At 58.0% G+C, this 16,803-nt stretch overlaps 1 protein-coding gene across 2 annotated transcripts in view; it reads left to right on the forward strand.

Annotated features, from left to right (window-relative positions):
• Positions 1 to 16,803, forward strand: part of SEMA6B (semaphorin 6B) — a 92,403-nt gene that overhangs the window by 54,281 nt on the left and 21,319 nt on the right. For both annotated transcript variants that reach the window (XM_039516136.1, XM_039516135.1), the window contains exons 2-7: positions 1,291 to 1,427; positions 2,027 to 2,156; positions 8,562 to 8,622; positions 9,123 to 9,185; positions 12,700 to 12,801; positions 14,986 to 15,076. In XM_039516136.1, the coding sequence (XP_039372070.1) occupies positions 1,322 to 1,427; positions 2,027 to 2,156; positions 8,562 to 8,622; positions 9,123 to 9,185; positions 12,700 to 12,801; positions 14,986 to 15,076 (553 nt within the window). In that variant the 5' untranslated portion in view covers positions 1,291 to 1,321. The remainder of the gene's footprint in view (positions 1 to 1,290; positions 1,428 to 2,026; positions 2,157 to 8,561; positions 8,623 to 9,122; positions 9,186 to 12,699; positions 12,802 to 14,985; positions 15,077 to 16,803) is intronic.

Consider the following 16,803-nt stretch of genomic DNA (forward strand, 5'->3'; position numbering starts at 1 on the left):
TCAGGGATGTGGGGGGCAGGAGGGATGTGGGGGGCAGGAGGGAAGGCCCGCCGGGGCAGTCCGGTCCCTGCTGTCTCTGCAACATCAAATTCTCCTGCTTTCTGTGGCCTTCCTTGGAGCCCAGCAGACCTGAGCGAGAGGGCTGGGGAGACCGGAGGAGAGGGCTGGGCTGGGGGCAGAGCAGTGGGTGGATGACAGAGGCGCGGGGGAGAGAGGGAAGGGGGAAGTGGAGGAGAGGGAAGGAGAGCGAGAGATGAGGGATGGACGGAGGGAGCTGAGCAGGACATGGAAAAAACAGCTTTTCCCAGCATATTTGGGATTCTTTCGTCTGGGAATGACCCACTTTCCTTCACCCTTCAAAGAAACAATCCCCTCCCCCCCCAGGGCCCCCTCCAGAGGCAAAAGGCAGCAGCTCTTGGCCCCCCGCCCAGTGGCCTCTGCCCCAAGCCCCCTCTGCCCAAGCAGTGTGCCAGGCAGCCTGTGCCCTGGGCTGGGATCAAGGGCCCCTGGGAAGAGCAGTGAGTTTCCCAGCCGGGCCTCCCCGTGCCCCACCCTCCGTGAGGAGGGTTGGCAGCCGGCCTCAGGCTGCTGCCAAGAGGGGTGCCCGGCGGCGGGGCCGGTGCTTTGGGAGCACAGGAGTCCGGGTTCTTTCCCTGCTGCCTCTGGGAACAACCATGGGCAGTTGCAGCGCTGGGACAACAGTGCCCAGTCACCACCAGCTTGGCACAGCAGCATTGCACAGAGGGGGAAACTGAGGCACAGAGGGGGTGGGACTTGCCTGGGGTTGCACCATGAGTCAGTGACAGAACCCAGGAGTCCTGGCTCCCAAGAGCCCCTTGCTCTAGCCACGGGATCACTCCCCTGCCAGGGTTGGGGCTAAAACCCCAGGTCCCCAGCCCCACACAGCCTTCCCCTATCCTGGCCACACAGGCAGGAGCCGAGAGCTCGGTGCGGAAGGGGCCCTCCAACAGGAATAGAGCCGAGTGGGGGTGGGGAGCGTCTGTCTGACTCCCCCTAGCTCCCTCCTCACTGGCCCCCCGGGCAGGGGGAAACCCGAGCCGTGCCCCCTCCCCACCCCCCATTGCAGGCCGTGATGGTGCCAAACAGCTGCTTTCATTAGCGCCTTTGAAACTGGAACGGCCGGACATTCCCTCCCCGTCCCCTTCTCGCCTTTTGGGGGCAGGAGTGGGGGGGGGTGGTTTTCTCTGCTTGCCCCCTGCTGGCTGCTGACCACCACTGCGCCCCCTCCCCCTGCCTCTCACGCTCCTCTCTCTCTTTGTGCCCCCGCAGGTGTGAAGGGCGCCCGTCCCCCCCGGAGACCATGACTCCGCCCTGTGCGCTGCTCATCCTGCTGCTGCTGCTGGAGGGGGCGGCCGACGCCGCGTTCCCTGAAGAGCCCGGGCCCATTAGCGTGGCCCCCGGAGACTGTGAGTGAGGGACTGTGGAAGTGAGGGGGGGCCAGGCAAGGAAAAGCTGGGGGGGGCGGGGGGCACAGTCTGGCCCAGAGGGGCCCTCAGCCAACTTTACAGGGCGGGTTCCTGGGGGGAGGAAAGGGGGGCGTTCGCTCGCCGATCCCCCCCAACCCCAGTTTCACATTGGGTCCCATCTTGGGGCAGATGCAGGGGAGCACAGGGGCAGGACGCTGACAGAACAGGGGGCTGCATCGGGGTGCAGGTGGCAGCTGCTTTGGGACGCAGGGGGCGGCTGCAGGGAGGTCAGGCAGGTGGCCCTGGCGCGAGGAGGCTGGGTTGGTACTGGAGGGGTGGGGCATTGGCAGAGCTGGGGCAGTGGGAGGCTATTCCAAGCCCAAGATGGGGGTATCTACAGGTCGGGATTGAGGGGCATCGCCGGGGCCGGGAGCAGAACCTCGCTCCTGACCAATCAAACCGATTTGGTGGGCGAGAACCCCGGGCTCAGCTGGGGCTGCAAAACTCAGCTCGCCTGTGGCCTGGGCGGGACCGGAGCAGCGGGTGGGAGGGCAGAGTGGGGGTGCTGTTGAAGACGGGGTGCTGCTGTCCCCTGGCAGATGTGAAGCACTACTCGGTGTTCGTGGGCAGCGGGCTGAGCCGCTTCTCCAGCCTGGACGGCAGCGGGGCGGAGCGACTCAACATCCAGCGCATGTTGAAGGTCAACAGGACTCTGTACATCGGCGACAGGTAACGCCCCCTGCTCAGGGCTGGGCACCCCTCTCTAATGGGGCCCCATGCCCCAGAGATCTCTGGGCACCCCCTCCCCAAGATACAAGACATGGGATGCAGAGAAGAGAAGAGTCCCGGGGAGCCAGGGCAAGAAATGGGGGAAGGAGGAGAGGGATCTGGGGTGTGGGGGGTGAACGGGGATTGGGGGTCAGGGGAGCAGGAGGGGATTCGGGGGCTGGGGGGAGAAGTGGGGGCAGGAGATCTCTGTGTTCCCAGCTGTCCTTTCCGCTTCCTCCTCCTCCTTTCCTGCAGGCTGGCACGGTGGAGGGGCAGGGGAAGACCCAGAGGACCAGGAGGCCGGGCCGGGGGGAGGGGACAGGACAGGTGTGTGGGGGGTGCACTCCGCAGTCTGAGTCCCAAACAGGCAGAACCTGGGGAGGTGCGCCCAGGTGCGCCATAGCAACCTGCAGCCTACGGGGAGGGAGGGGGAGAGAGGATGCTGGTGAGAGTGGAGGATGGGCTGAGATCCCCCAGAGACGGGGTCCAGCCCCCCATGTGATAATGGAGATGGGGGTGTAGTGCTGCATTGATGCCAATGCGCCCCCCTGTGAGTCATTAATGGGCCTCTGCTGTGTGGCCCTCCAACAAGGGGTGCCCCGATTGTTGGTTCTGACCTGCTGTCCTCTGTCTTCTCCCCTCACAGAGAGGACCCCAAAACCTGCATCTCACACACCCCACCACGTGACTGCCCTCCCCTCACATGGAGCCCTCCCTATGAGTCGCACAGATCTGTGACCCTGCCCTTCACAGGGGGACCCCAATACGTGGCTCACAGCTCTGTGACCCCTCCCTTGTAAAGGCCGAAAGCCAGTTCTGAGCGTATAACTTGATATGACTTTGAACTAGGCTTTCCATCTCAGTGGCTGGTTAATGAAACACACAACTATCATTTGTAAACACAGCGGCGGATCTGCAATTCTGGGCTTTGTGTGTTGGCTAGATGAACACGATTTGTTGGGGAAGAGTCAACATGGTTTCTGTAAAGGGAAATCATGCCTCACCGTGACTAAAGGGGGATATGATAGAGGCCTATAAAATCATGACTGGTGCGGAGAAAGTAGATAAGGAAGTGTTATTTACGCCTTCTCATAACACAAGAACTAGGGGTCACCAAATGAAATTAACAGGCAGCTGGTTTAAAATAAACACAAGGAAGTATTTCATCACCCAACGCACAGTCAACCTGTGGAACTCCTTCCAGAGGATGTTGTGAAGGCCAAGACTATAACAGGGTTCAAAAAAGAACTAGATAAATTCATGGAGGAAAGGTCCATCAATGGCGATTAGCCAGGACGGGCAGGCTCTGTTTGCCAGGAGTTGGGAATGGGTGACAGGGGATGGATCACTTGATGATTCCCAGTTCTGTTCATTCCCTCTGGGGCACCTGGGTTGGCCACTGTTGGAAGAGAGATCATCTCCATGGACTGCCATTGACCCACCGCCTTGGTGTCAAGGTTGGCCTTCGCTAGCCAGGCTCAACCTTCACCCTGCAGAGCCGTGGCGGCCAGTGTCATTTCTAGCCCAGCCCAGTCTGAGCCCTGATCAGGAGGCTGCCTCGTACAACTGCCGCTGCAGCCTTCAGCTTGGTCGGCAGTGGGGTCTGGGACTGACTGGGCCCTGGAGGCTGATGTCTCCAGGGCAGGGTTGTGGCACATTGGCCAGGCAGTTAGTTGAGAGGACTCTTGCCCTGCTGCTGGATACCAGCATGCAATGCTCCACCTAGACCTGAGCAGGCGGTGTGACCCCCAGAGTCTGCAGGTCCCAGCATGCAATGCTCCACCTAGACCTGAGCAGGCGGTGTGACCCCCAGAGTCTACAGGTCCCAGCATGCAATGCTCCACCTAGACTTGAGCAGGCGGTGTGACCCCCAGAGTCTACAGGTCCCAGCATGCAATGCTCCACCTAGACCTGAGCAGGAGGTGTGAGCCCCAAAGTCTACAGGTCCCAGCATGCAATGCTCCACCTAGACCTGAGCAGGTGCTGTGAGCCCCAGAATCTGCAGGTCCCAGCATGCAATACTCTGCCTCTGCTTGTGGAGCAGATGTGGGCTTTAGAAGACTACAGGTCCCAGCATGCAGTGCTCCATCTAGAGCTGAGTGGCTTTCCGCTCAGCTTGAGCAATGCATGCTGGGAACTGTAGTTTCTGTAGGCTGCATCCGTGTTAAAAAAGGAGGGGTACATCACGCTCCACCAAAGCAGGCAGCCCTGGGGCCCTGCCCAGCGTATTCCCAGCATAGCCCTGGGCTGGGCAACGTCTGGGCCCCCCTTGCTGGCCGGTGCCGAGAAGGGAATGTTTTCCTGGCACTGTTGTCTGGGGGCTTCGTGCCGGGCCCGCCAGCCCACGAGCATTAGAACACAAATGAATATAAATGCGTCTTTAACTTGTTCATTCATTAGCCCAAATGTATCGGTTTTTGCCATCCCAGTTTAATTGAGATGAATAAAAACAGATCTGGCCACTCGGAGCATAAATTACCCACTCCCAGATCGGCTCCATGAATCATAATTTTGCCTCAGCACTTACACGCCGGCAGCAGCACTTAGGCAGCGAACTTTTCACATCCAAGGCTGCCACTTAACTGCACCGATTATGGTGGAAACCAGCCCCATAAATCAGCATAAAAAGCCAGATTGAGAAACAAATTGCCAGCGAGAGCCGCGTGATTTCCCCCAGAGCCGGGTCAGGCAGGGCTGGAGCAACAGAGCTGCCATGCGCTTGGGATACTGTGGATGCAGGGCCCAAGAATCATTCACTTCGTCCCATCATAGAATCATAGAATCTCAGGGTTGGAAGGGACCTCAGGAGGTATCTAGTCCAACCCCCTGCTCAAAGCAGGACCAACCCCCAACTAAATCATCCCAGCCAGGGCTTTGTCAAGCCGGGCCTTAAAAACCTCTAAGGAAGGAGATTCCACCACCTCCCTAGGGAACCCATTCCAGTGCTTCACCACCCTCCTAGTGAAATAGTGTTTCCTAATATCCAACCTAAACCTCCCCCACTGCAACTTGAGACCATCGCTCCTTGTTCAGTCATCTGGTACCACTGAGAACAGTCTAGATTCATCCTCTTGGGAACCCCCTCTCAGGTAGCTCAAAGCAGCTATCAAATCCCCCCTCATTTTTCTCTTCTGCAAACTAAATAATCCAGTTCCCTCAGCCTCTCCTCATAAATCACTCCACACCCTCCACTTCCTCACCCTTGTGTCCCACCCTGACACCAAGTGGCAGGACCTACTTCCCCCCACGTAGGGTGGGGAGCCCCGGTGGGCCAGCCCGTGCTCCACCCTGGTCCCACAGCCCGCTGGGGATGTTAGTTAGTGGCTCCTTCGCAGAGCTGTGAGCACGGGTGCGTACCACCTCCCCTGACACCTGCCCCTTCCACAGCAAGAGGGAGACCCTGGCGGGCATTTACATCGAGTGCACCAGGTTGCAGTTCCTCTTCTGGCTCCTCCAGAACCTCCTCCTCCTCCAGTCCTGCTGCACTTTTCCCTGCAACTCCTGATTTATGCACACCCCGTCCGTGGCCCCACGAAGTCGCGAGACCTCCTCGTCAGCCTCCTCCTGACGCTGCTCAAGGTGGCCATCCACCCTACCAGGAGGAGGAAGTTGGACTGGGGGGAGCGGGGACTCTGCGACAGCGGAGCCTATTTCTGATCCCCCCTCAAGTCACGTCTCCGGGCGGAGTTCCTCTGGGCCGTGTCCCCTGGCTCCCTGGCTGCCTTCGAGGAGCAGTGGGCGCTGTCCGGGATTCTCTGACCGGTGTCCCGCTCTGGATCCCTGCGTCTGTCCCTGTCACTTTCACTCCCGTCCCTGATGTTTCATGTCATGTCCCCTGGAATGATTTGATTACTGGTTCTGGTGACTCCTCCCCTTAGGCTGTGGGGGCGGGGCTATTAGATGTGGGCGGGCTTCTGCCCATCCCCAGTGATTCAATAGGTGCTATAATAGCCCCCAACCCCACCATTAAGTGGCCGTGCCCTGATTTGTCACCCAGACACCCTCTCCTAGGAGACCCCAGCAGGTGTGTGCGACTCGCCCCTGTTCTCTCCGTAGGCTCCTTGTCTGGCACTGGGGGCGGGGAGGGGGGCAGTTTGGCAGCAGCCGGACGAGCAGGGGATGATGCAGCTTCCTCAGAGAAGGAATTTTCGGCCAGCAGCTCCACATCCCTGCTGGGGCTGAGAGGAGTGACCCGGGGGCATCTCTCCTCCCCGCGGCTCGCAGGCCTCTGCCTCTAATGAGGACGCGGCTCTGCTCGTTTGCCAGCGCCCCGGGAGACAGCAATTAGGGGGAAGTTTCCCGGAGGTTCATTAATGCACCATCACTTGTAATTGATGCAGGAGCCAGTCAGGTGGGGGAAGGGGGGCACTGTGAACCAGCTGTGGGGGGGATGTGGAGGAGTGGAAGGGGCACGGAGACCCGCTGGGTGCTGGAAGGGGCAGGTATGCAGGGCTGGGAAGGGGCCAGAGGGCAGGAAAGGGGGCAGGGACCAGTGGCAGGGTGGGGGCATTTGGGAAGTGTGTAGTAGCCAGTGGTGGAAATGGGGAGGGAGCTGGGGGGAAAGGTCCCAGGAAGGCATCTCTTTGAAATAGCCTTCGGATGCGATCCTTAGCTCCAGGGGAGATGCTTGGGACACAGGGCTCCCCCTCTCCCCACCCCACTGGGACCCCTCCTCCCTTCCCTGGTGAAGACCCCCGCTCCCCATGGGGATCCCCCCTCCTGTCCCCGGAGAGGAGCTTCAGCCACCCCCCAGCCGCGCAGAACAGGCTGTGGGAGAGGGGGTTGGGGGGGGGATTGTCACGGTGACGGATGGGCGTAGCGTCTCCCACGCCGATGGCAGACGCGTGTCAGTCAGAACGCGCTGGCGGGTGGCGGGGGAGGCAGGGGAGTCTCAGGCGGCCGGTGCTCTGGCAGCGCAGAAGTTAGCACCCATCCCTCCGCCCTGCTCTGCTAACCTTCCTCTCACCCGCTGCTGGCTGTGCCCAGCCTCGTGCACCCAGCCTTGGGTCCCCCCTGCCCTCTGCAAGGACAGCGCTGGCCGTGGGGACGCGGCATTGCTCGGGCATACAGTGCCCTGTGCTAGTGCCCAGCTCTGCTGCCGACCACCTGGAGCCTGCGTGGGGCACATGGCCGGCCCGCCCTGGGAGCTGTGGGCATCCCTGCCTGCTGCCCTGGGATGAGTCTGGGACACAGGGCCTGCTGGGGCTGGCAGCACGGGCCCTGCGCTCCCCCAGATCCCGTCACGGACACCATGTGCCCCACAGTCGGAGCGGCCAGTGGAGCGCTTGGGAAAAGCTTCCCATGTCAGATGGGGAAAATGCCCTCAACTCGCCAGGGAACAGCCTGCCCCACCCACCAGGCCCGGCTCTTACACTCATGTGGGGGTGCGGGGGGGTACCAGGGGGTGGGGGAGGAAGGGGTGGTGTTTGGGGAGCATTTTTGTTTGGGGACTTGGCGCTGTTTAGGAATGTGTGTGTGTGTGTGTCTGCGTGGTAGGACAATCCTAGAGATTGTCATGTGTTGGGGGGCGGTATTTGCGTTTGAGAGGTGGGTTATGAGTGGGTGATTGCTGGTGACTTGTTTGTGTGTTATGAGTGGGTAGGTTCGTGGGGGGATCGGGAATGAATTGGGGTGCATACGGGGGAGGTTTTTGAGGGGTGACTCAGGGATGTGTGTTATGAGTGGGTAGGTTCGTGGGGGGTCGGGAATGAATTGGGGTGCATACGGGGAGGTTTTTGAGGGGTGACTCAGGGATGTGTGTTATGAGTGGGTAGGTTCGTGGGGGGATCGGGAATGAATTGGGGTGCATACGGGGGAGGTTTTGGGGGGGTGACTCAGGGATGTGTGTTATGAGTGGGTAGGTTTGTGGGGGGGTCGGGAATGAATTGGGGTGCATACGGGGGAGGTTTTGGGGGGTGACTCAGGGATGTGTGTTAGGAGTGGGTAGGTTCGTGCGGGGGTTGGGAATGAATTGGGGTGCATACGGGGGAGGTTTTTGAGGGGTGACTCAGGGATGTGTGTTATGAGTGGGTAGGTTCGTGGGGGGTCGGGAATGAATTGGGGTGCATACGGGGGAGGTTTTGGGGGGGTGACTCAGGGATGTGTGTTAGGAGTGGGTAGGTTCGTGGGGGTGTTGGGAATGAATTGGGGTGCATACGGGGGAGGTTTTGCGGGGGTGACTCTGGGATGTGTGTTATGAGTGGGTAGGTTGGTAGGGAGAGGTTGGAGATGTTTTGGGGGATGTGTGATGGGGGCTGGCAGTGTGGGTTGGGGAGTATTTTGTGGGGGTTGTGTAGGGCTGTATATAACATTCACCCCCATGGCCTAGCCCTCTCTCAGGCACCTGCCCCCCTTCTCTCCCACCAGGGATAACCTGTACCGGGTGAGCCTGGAGCCTGCCACAGCCAGCGAGATGCGCTACCAGCGGGTAAGTGCTGGGCCTTGGGTTTGGCAGCACTGCAGGTCTCTCCCAGGCCCCGGGGGCTGGCCCCCCATGCCTCTGCCAGGGACCGGCCTCACTTATTCATGGGCTCAGAGCGAAGCTGCTGCCGGAGCGGGAGCCTGAGCGCAGGATCTCTCCAGGCAGCTCCAGGAGCAGGTCACACAGTCCCGGGGGCTCCTAGCAATTAGAAGCCCTGGGCAGGTGTCCGAGGTACAGATGTCAGCCCAGCCCCTGAGGTCACCACTGGCATGCAGGGGGCAGCGTGCCTGGGCTGGTCTCTTCCCTCTGTGCATAGAGATGCTCAGGCAACTCCCAGCAATGTGCCCAATGCAGGGAGCTGAGACCCAGCCAACTCATCTCGCTGATGGCTACAGCGGGGTGAGGCTAACTCGGTGCAGGGGGAGCAGCTGCAGCTACGGCTGGAGGAAATCTGGACCTTTCGCTCACCAAGTTTGACTTGAGTTCCTTGTTGCTTTTATACCCAGAAATTGACGTGGGGGTCGAACCCACACGACATCAGCATCTGCCGGATGAAGGGGAAGCACGAGGTAAGGGTGCGGCCTGCCCCGCTGCCTGGCCTGCAGGGGCCGGGGAGGGGAGGAGGCTGGAGGGGAAGTGGGGTATCCCCTGCACATTGCCCCAGCTCTCTGCCCCCCACTCCTCTCAGGCTAGGACTCCAAGTTGCTCACCATCACTCAAAATAGTGGCGCCACGCTGTGCACGCTGGTGCCAGGATTCACGCTCCCAGCGTGGGCGTGCGCCGGGATCCACACCCCAGCTCACTGCTGCCAATACACCCACTCCCACAACGATCCACTGAGCACGCTGGCCTTGTCTGGTGCTCCAGCTCTCTGGCCAGCTCCCCCCTTTGCCTTCCCGCTCGCTGTGGGGTGGTCGGCGTGGGCCCCACCGTGAGCTGCGTTTGTCATACTCTCTTCCTTTTAACTCCCTGCAAACATTTGTGTCAAATGTGATTTATTAGATGCTAGTATAATTGGCTTTGTAATTAATTATTTCTGGTCTGGTGATCAGAACAGACACATCTCATAATCGGTGAGAAATCCAATTTCCAGATTCCATTAATGCCTCTTCAGGCTGAAAAAGGCAGAGCACCAGGCTCCCCAGGGAGTGGCGGCCCGGTGCCCCGCTGGATCCGAACCCGGGCCAGCGGGAGCTCTGGCTCACAATTACAGCCAGGAAGTGGAATAAATCAGCGTTAGCTGAACGGGGCGCTGTCTCGTTAAACATCTGAGGGCCAGACTCTGAGCCAGCGTACACCAGTCTGAACTGGGAGTGGATCTGTTCACACCCAAAGAATTACTCCAGATCGATACCGGTGTAAGGGAGGGGAGATTCTGACCCACAGTCTTCCTAAAACATCGGAGGTCAACCTTTTCAGACTTGGGGGTCTGCGAGTGGGATTTTCAAGAGAGCCTAATGGAATTGGGCACCCGGTTCCCACTGAATTCCCGTGGCATTTGAGTTCCTGGTTCCATTAGCCCGTAGCCGCGAATCCACACCTAGCCACCTCAGTACAAGTGGCCTCAATTTCGGTGGTACGGAATACCTGCAGCATCCGTGCAGTGGAAGTTTTGGCTGTTCAGCAGCACCCACCCCCCATTCCCATTCTTCTTTCCCACTCCTCTCCCTACAGTGTGTCCTCTTTCAAACCCCCCTTCCCAGTCTCTGTATCACGCTTCACTCAAGCTTCCCTCCCTAACTCAATCCAATGGGCGCCCGTGAGAATCCAGCGCTGTTATTTACATGGTTATCTCAGGGTTCCAGTCCCGTTTGAAAATCCAACGTCAAGCGCCTAACCGTAAGCACCCAGGTGTGGACATTGTGCCCGTCTTGGGGGAGGGGGTTTCAAACGGCAGAAATGGGACCTAAGCACCCAATTCCCCTAGACTTTCAGTGGGGGATGGGCACCTACCCTTCCCTAACGCCCCAGCTCCGAACACACACAGAGGGTTTGAACAACCAAGCTGGCTCCTGGGAAGAAGGAAAACAGCCTCGTCAGTTTCAGGGCTCTCCCTAGTCAGTTTCATTTTCAGCTTCTCCAGCCCTGGTTACAAGGCAGCTGGGATTGGGGCTCTGAGGCTGCTGGGGAATTTTTACTTCTTAGTTTTTTTAACAGTTGCCGGTGGAGGTTTTTTTGGTTAATTATCCATTTCTGTTGATCTGAGTTTTTTTTTAAATTTTTGAGCCTGACGTGGGGCACTAGTGAGGGTTTAAAGGACTGTTGCCCTCCCCATCCCCCACCCCATCCCCAAACCAGGACCAGCTTTTTTTCCTTGCAAATGCGGGAACCCTCATCAACAGTAACCTGGAACCCCTGGCAGGTTCCTGAGCCTCGCACGGGCACACACCTGCCCCCCCCCAGCCTCTCCCGCACCTCTGAGCTTCGCAGAAGCATTTTCAGCGGTTTCCACCCACCCCTGCCCTTGCTCACATCTTGTCTCTCTGCCCAGGCAGCTTCACAGGTTTTCGGCCTCTCTTTGTTTCCCAATCAAAGCACATGAATGTGTGTTTCCATGGTTTCCTAGCAGGCCTGGAAAAATGGCGCTTTAAGGTGCTTGGTTGGATTCTTTTTTTTTTTTTTTCCCCCACTGCACATTTTTGAAGGCCTCGTTCCTGGAGCTTTGGTTCACGAGGGCCAACTGGGGGGGGGGGGGGTGCAGGTGGCCATCTGCCCCTAAACTTGCCGCCCGTCTGTTTGTGTCCACCCTGCCATCTGGAGTGGCACCTGGAGCCGGCGGGAGGAGCCCATCTGCATCCAGCCAGTGATGCCTCTGTGCAAGGTTAAAAGGGCCACTGTCAGGTTACGAATCCGGCATGCAAAATCATTCCCTCACCTGGGCAGCCAACGGCATCGCAGATGATTAAGGCTGGATGGATTTTTAACACCTCTTTGTTGCCTCTGTGCATGCATATTGTCCCCTTTTGGCATCTTCCTCCGATTGGACAATGAAGCTGAGCGAAGCCTTTAACTAGTGGGATGTCTGGGTTCCCAGGCACTAGCACAGTCACGCTGCAGTGTTCTCAGTGCAAACCCTCCAGAGCGTTTTAAATAGAAACAGAAAACTCTTCTAACCTAGATTTAAAAACAAAAGCAACAGGGAGACATTTCTAGCTAGATGACTAGATAGATAGAGGGGTTTGCTTAGAGATAGGTGGAGTTTATAGAGGGTGTGCGTGGAGGTGGATAGATGGGGATGCAAGTGAAGGGAGGGATAGATAGATAAAGAGATTGATAGAGGAGCATGGGTAGCTAACTAGGTAGGAATGCATGGGGGTGAATGTAGGGGGATGCATGGGGTGGATAGATGGGTGGATGGCTAAATAGCTACAGATGAATGGGGTTGGATGGATAGATAGATTAGATGGGTGGCTGGGTAGATAGGATAGATGGATACAGGGGGATGCATGGGATGGATATATGGGTGGATGAATGGGGATGGATGGATGGATAGATTAGATGGGTGGGTGGGTAGATGGGTGGATGGGTAGGGATGAATGGGGATGGATGGATGGATGGATAGATTAGATGGGAGGCTGGGGTAGATAGAATGGATAGATACAGGGGGTGGATAGATGAGTGGGTCGGTAGAGATGAATGGGGATGGGTGGATAGATTAGATGGGTGACCTGGTAGATAGGATGGATGGATACGGGGGTGCATGGTGACTGAGAGAGATGTATTTCTTTACCTTTACTGTACGTGGGGCAAGGCTCCCTGACCATGTCCTTTGAAGGTTGCGCTTTCCCTGATGTACTGAGATGGCCACCTGGTGCGGTCCTCACCCCATGGCACGGTGCTGGGCCCAGCATGCATCAAGGTGGCCGGACCAGCCCACAGTTTGGCCAGCTGGGTGCATGAAGCCAAATTCTGCTCCCCGTTACCAGTCCCCCGCCCCACGCCCAGGAGTTCTACGAGCAGGAACGGGCCCGTCCTCTCAGGCTGGCCCAAAGCAACGTTTCCCAACTCCCTCCCCTGCAGCGTAATCACAGCTCACTGGGCGGGGCCGCTGGCTCTGACCCCCCCTCCCCTCTCCTCTCCAGGCAGAGTGCCGGAACTTTGTCAAGGTGCTGCTGGTGAGGAACGAGAGCACGCTCTTCGTGTGTGGCACCAACGCCTTCAACCCCGTCTGCGCCAACTACAGCGTGAGTCACCCCCGCCCCGCCCAGCCGGGGACGGAGAACGCGGCCTTCGGGGTCTACCCACAGGGCGGGGCGCACGTGTGTGTGTCGGGGGCAGGGGGCGGGGGGGCACCTCTCTGTGCGCAGCATCTGCCCGTGTTCGGCACTCACGCACGTAGGTGGGGTGTGTCCCATGTGTGTCGCGAGCGTGTGTATGTGGCACGTGCTCATGTGTTTAGCGTGGAGTGGAGCGTGTGTGTCCCATGTACGTGTTCCGATGGGTGGCGTGTGTCCTGCACATGTGGTGTGTATGTCGTGCGGGTCCGTGTGTAGCATGCAGGCATCGTATGGGCATGTAACATATATATATATAGTATGTTCCCATGTGCAGGGTCCCACATGTGTAGCATGGGCCCCTGTGTAGCATTTGTGGGTCTCTGTGTCATTTAATCACTGACTGTGCAAGTGTCTTTCCCGGACCCCCCTGCCCTGCCTGGGGACTCTCCCCTCTGGGCACGCGGTGCCCTGTTCCTCCTGGGGCTGCTTTCCTTACGCTCCTCACCGCGGGCAGCGGGGTCGGGCAAGTGCAGGGCATGAGCACCCAGTGCCTCCCCCTCGCCCTGGGGAGCAAGGGGCAGTGCCAGCAGCCCAGCCCCAGGGGAACTGCCCGTGGTGCTTGGGGCAAGCTTGTGGGATGGAGCAGAGCTGGGGGAAGGGTGTCAGTGGGGCAGCACAGTGCACTGGGGACATTCCCCCATCAGGCCTGGATCTCCGCATCTCCCCACGGGGGCTGTCCCTGCTCCCTATGCTGAACCCCGGTCACCTCCGAGCCAGGCCCCAGGGGACAGACAGAGCGCAGAGCTGATCAGCACCAGCTCTGCAAAGGTCCCGGCCCGGCGCAAAGGAGGCCGGGCTACGGTGAAGATACCGGCCCAGTGTGAAGGAGGCCGGGCTATGGCGAAGGGCCCGGCCTGGCACGAAGGAGGCCGGGCTGCAGGAAGGCCCCGGCCCGGCGCGAGGGAGGCCGGGCTGCGGTGAAGGGTCCGGTGCAAAGGTCCCGGCCCGGTGCGAAGGAGGCTGGGCTGCAGCGAAAGGTCCCGGCCCGGTGCGAAGGAGGCTGGGCTGCAGCGAAAGGTCCCGGCCCGGTGCGAAGGAGGCTGGGCTGCAGCGAAAGGTCCCGGCCCAGTGCAAAGGAGGCTGGGCTGAGGCGAAGGGCCCAGCCCGGCGCGAAGGAGGACGAGCTGTGGTGAAGGGCCCAGCCCGGCGCGAAGGAGGACGAGCTGTGGTGAAGGGCACGGCGCGAAGGAGGCCGGGCTGCAGCGAAGGCCCCGGCCCGGCGCGAAGGAGGCCAGGCTGCGGTGAAGGGCTCGGCGCGAAGGAGGCCGGGCTGTGGCGAAGGAGGCCAGGCTGCAGGAAGGTCCCAGCCCGGTGCAAAGGAGGCCGGGCTGCGGCGAAGGGCCCGGCCCGGCGTGAAGGAAGCCAGGCTGAGGCGAAAGTCCTGGCCCGGTGCGAAGGAGGCCGGGCTGCAGCGAAGGCCCCGGCCCGGCGCGAAGGAGGCCGGGCTACGAAGAGCCCGGGAGGCAGCGGTGAAGCAGGGAGCAAGGCAAAGAGTCACAGTGTATCCAGTATTGATGGGAACAGAGGACACTGACCCGCGCTGCTGTCGTCCCCTGGCACAGCAGAGCAGGACAAGAGGGGCCAGGGAGCAGCATGTTCCAGGGAGAAGCCAACGAGGCGTCCGTGGTGGGAATCCTAAGCGGGTGGCACCTAAACTAGAGAGTGGCCCCAGCTCAGGTGTGGATCTGATGGCACCGGGCTGATGGGGCAGGAGCCTGGGGAACCTCCTGAAGCCAAGAGGGGATGGGGGTGCAGGCTGTATGAGAGGCAGCCTGGCCCAGCCCGGGGCTTAGCAGAGACAGGTTCTATTGCCGTCTCTGGGGTGTGACCGTGGACAAGTCATTTCCCCTCGCCGTGCCTCAGTTTCCCCTTCCTTGCCCATTTAGACTGTAAGGCCGGGTCTGTGTGTGTGCCCAGCACCCAGCATGGTGGCGGCACCCCGACAGGCCAGTCACTTAATGAGGTGCCTGGTTGTGGATTTAGGGGCCTGGCTTTAGTCGCCTGCTGAGTTTGCTGTTCGTGGGCGAGTGCGGGGAGGCTGGGAGCTGTCAGGCCCCGGTGCAAACTTACCACCTCTCTCCCTCTCCTTAGATGGACACCTTGGAGCCCATTGGAGACAACATCAGCGGCATGGCCCGGTGCCCCTACGACCCCAAACATGCCAACGTCGCCCTCTTCACGGGTCAGTACCACCCGGCCTGCTCCCTGCTCTTGGGCGGGGGGGGGGCGTCTCTGCTTGGACTCAGTGCTGAGCTCCCTGCAGTGAGCCCGCCTGGCCTGCGGGACGACGTGCCAAATTCGGGGCTTCGTTGTCTTTTTGATTTTCGTCCTTCTTTCTTTCTTTCTTTTGTTCATTTTTTCTTCCGCTTTACTTACCTTCCTTTTGTCATTTTGTCCGTCTGCTCCAATAAATACCCATTTATCTGTCTGTCTTGCAGTGTGTTGTAGCCGTGTTGGTCCCAGGATATGAGCGAGACAAGGTGGGTGAGGTCATATCTGTTATTGGAGCAACGTCTGTTCGTGAAAGAGACGAGCTTTTGAGCTACACGGAGCTCGTCTTCAGCTCGCTGTCGCTCGGCAGCTTCTCTTGCACCAACAGACGTTGGTCCAATAAAAGATATCACGTCGCCCACCTTTTCTCTCTCATTATCTATCTATCTGTCTATCCCCATGCACACCCCACTATCTATCTATCTATCTATCTATCTATCTATCTATCTATCCCCATGCACACCCCACTATCTATCTATCTATCTATCCCCATGCACACCCCACTATCTATCTATCTGTCTATCCCCATGCACACCCCACTATCTATCTATCTATCTATCTATCTATCTATCCCCATGCACACCCCACTATCTATCTATCTGTCTATCCCCATGCACACCCCACTATCTATCTATCTATCTATCTATCTATCTATCTATCTATCCCCATGCACACCCCACTATCTATCTATCTGTCTATCCCCATGCACACCCCACTATCTATCTATCTATCTATCTATCTATCTATCTATCTATCTATCCCCATGCACACCCCACTATCTATCTATCTATCTATCTATCTATCTGTCTATCCCCATGCACACCCCACTATCTATCTATCTGTCTATCCCCATGCACACCCCACTATCTATCTATCTATCTATCTATCTATCTGTCTATGCACACCCCACTATCTATCTATCTATCTATCTCGCTAGCGATCGATCTATCTATCTGTCTATCCCCATGCACACCCCACTATCTATCTATCTATCTATCTATCTATCTATCTATCTATCTATCTATCTGTCTATCCCCATGCACACCCCACTATCTATCTATCTGTCTATCCCCATGCACACCCCACTATCTATCTATCTATCTATCTATCTATCTATCTATCTGTCTATCCCCATGCACACCCCACTATCTATCTATCTATCTATCTATCTATCTATCTATCTATCTATCTGTCTATCCCCATGCACACCCCACTATCTATCTATCTGTCTATCCCCATGCACACCCCACTATCTATCTATCTATCTATCTATCCCCATGCACACCCCACTATCTATCTATCTATCTATCTATCTATCTATCTATCTATCTGTCTATCCCCATGCACACCCCACTATCTATCTATCTGTCTATCCCCATGCACACCCCACTATCTATCTATCTATCTATCTATCTATCTATCCCCATGCACACCCCACTATCTATCTATCTATCTATCTGTCTATCCCCATGCACACCCCTCTATCTATCTATCTATCTATCTATCTATCTATCTCCATACATACCCCACTATCTATCTATCTATCTATCTATCATCTCCATACACACCCCACTATCTATCTATCTATCTATCTATCTATCTATCTATCTATCTATCTATCATCTCCATACACACCCC

Source organism: Mauremys reevesii, linkage group 26 (genome assembly GCF_016161935.1).
Source record: "Mauremys reevesii isolate NIE-2019 linkage group 26, ASM1616193v1, whole genome shotgun sequence".
NCBI lineage: Eukaryota > Metazoa > Chordata > Testudines > Geoemydidae > Mauremys > Mauremys reevesii.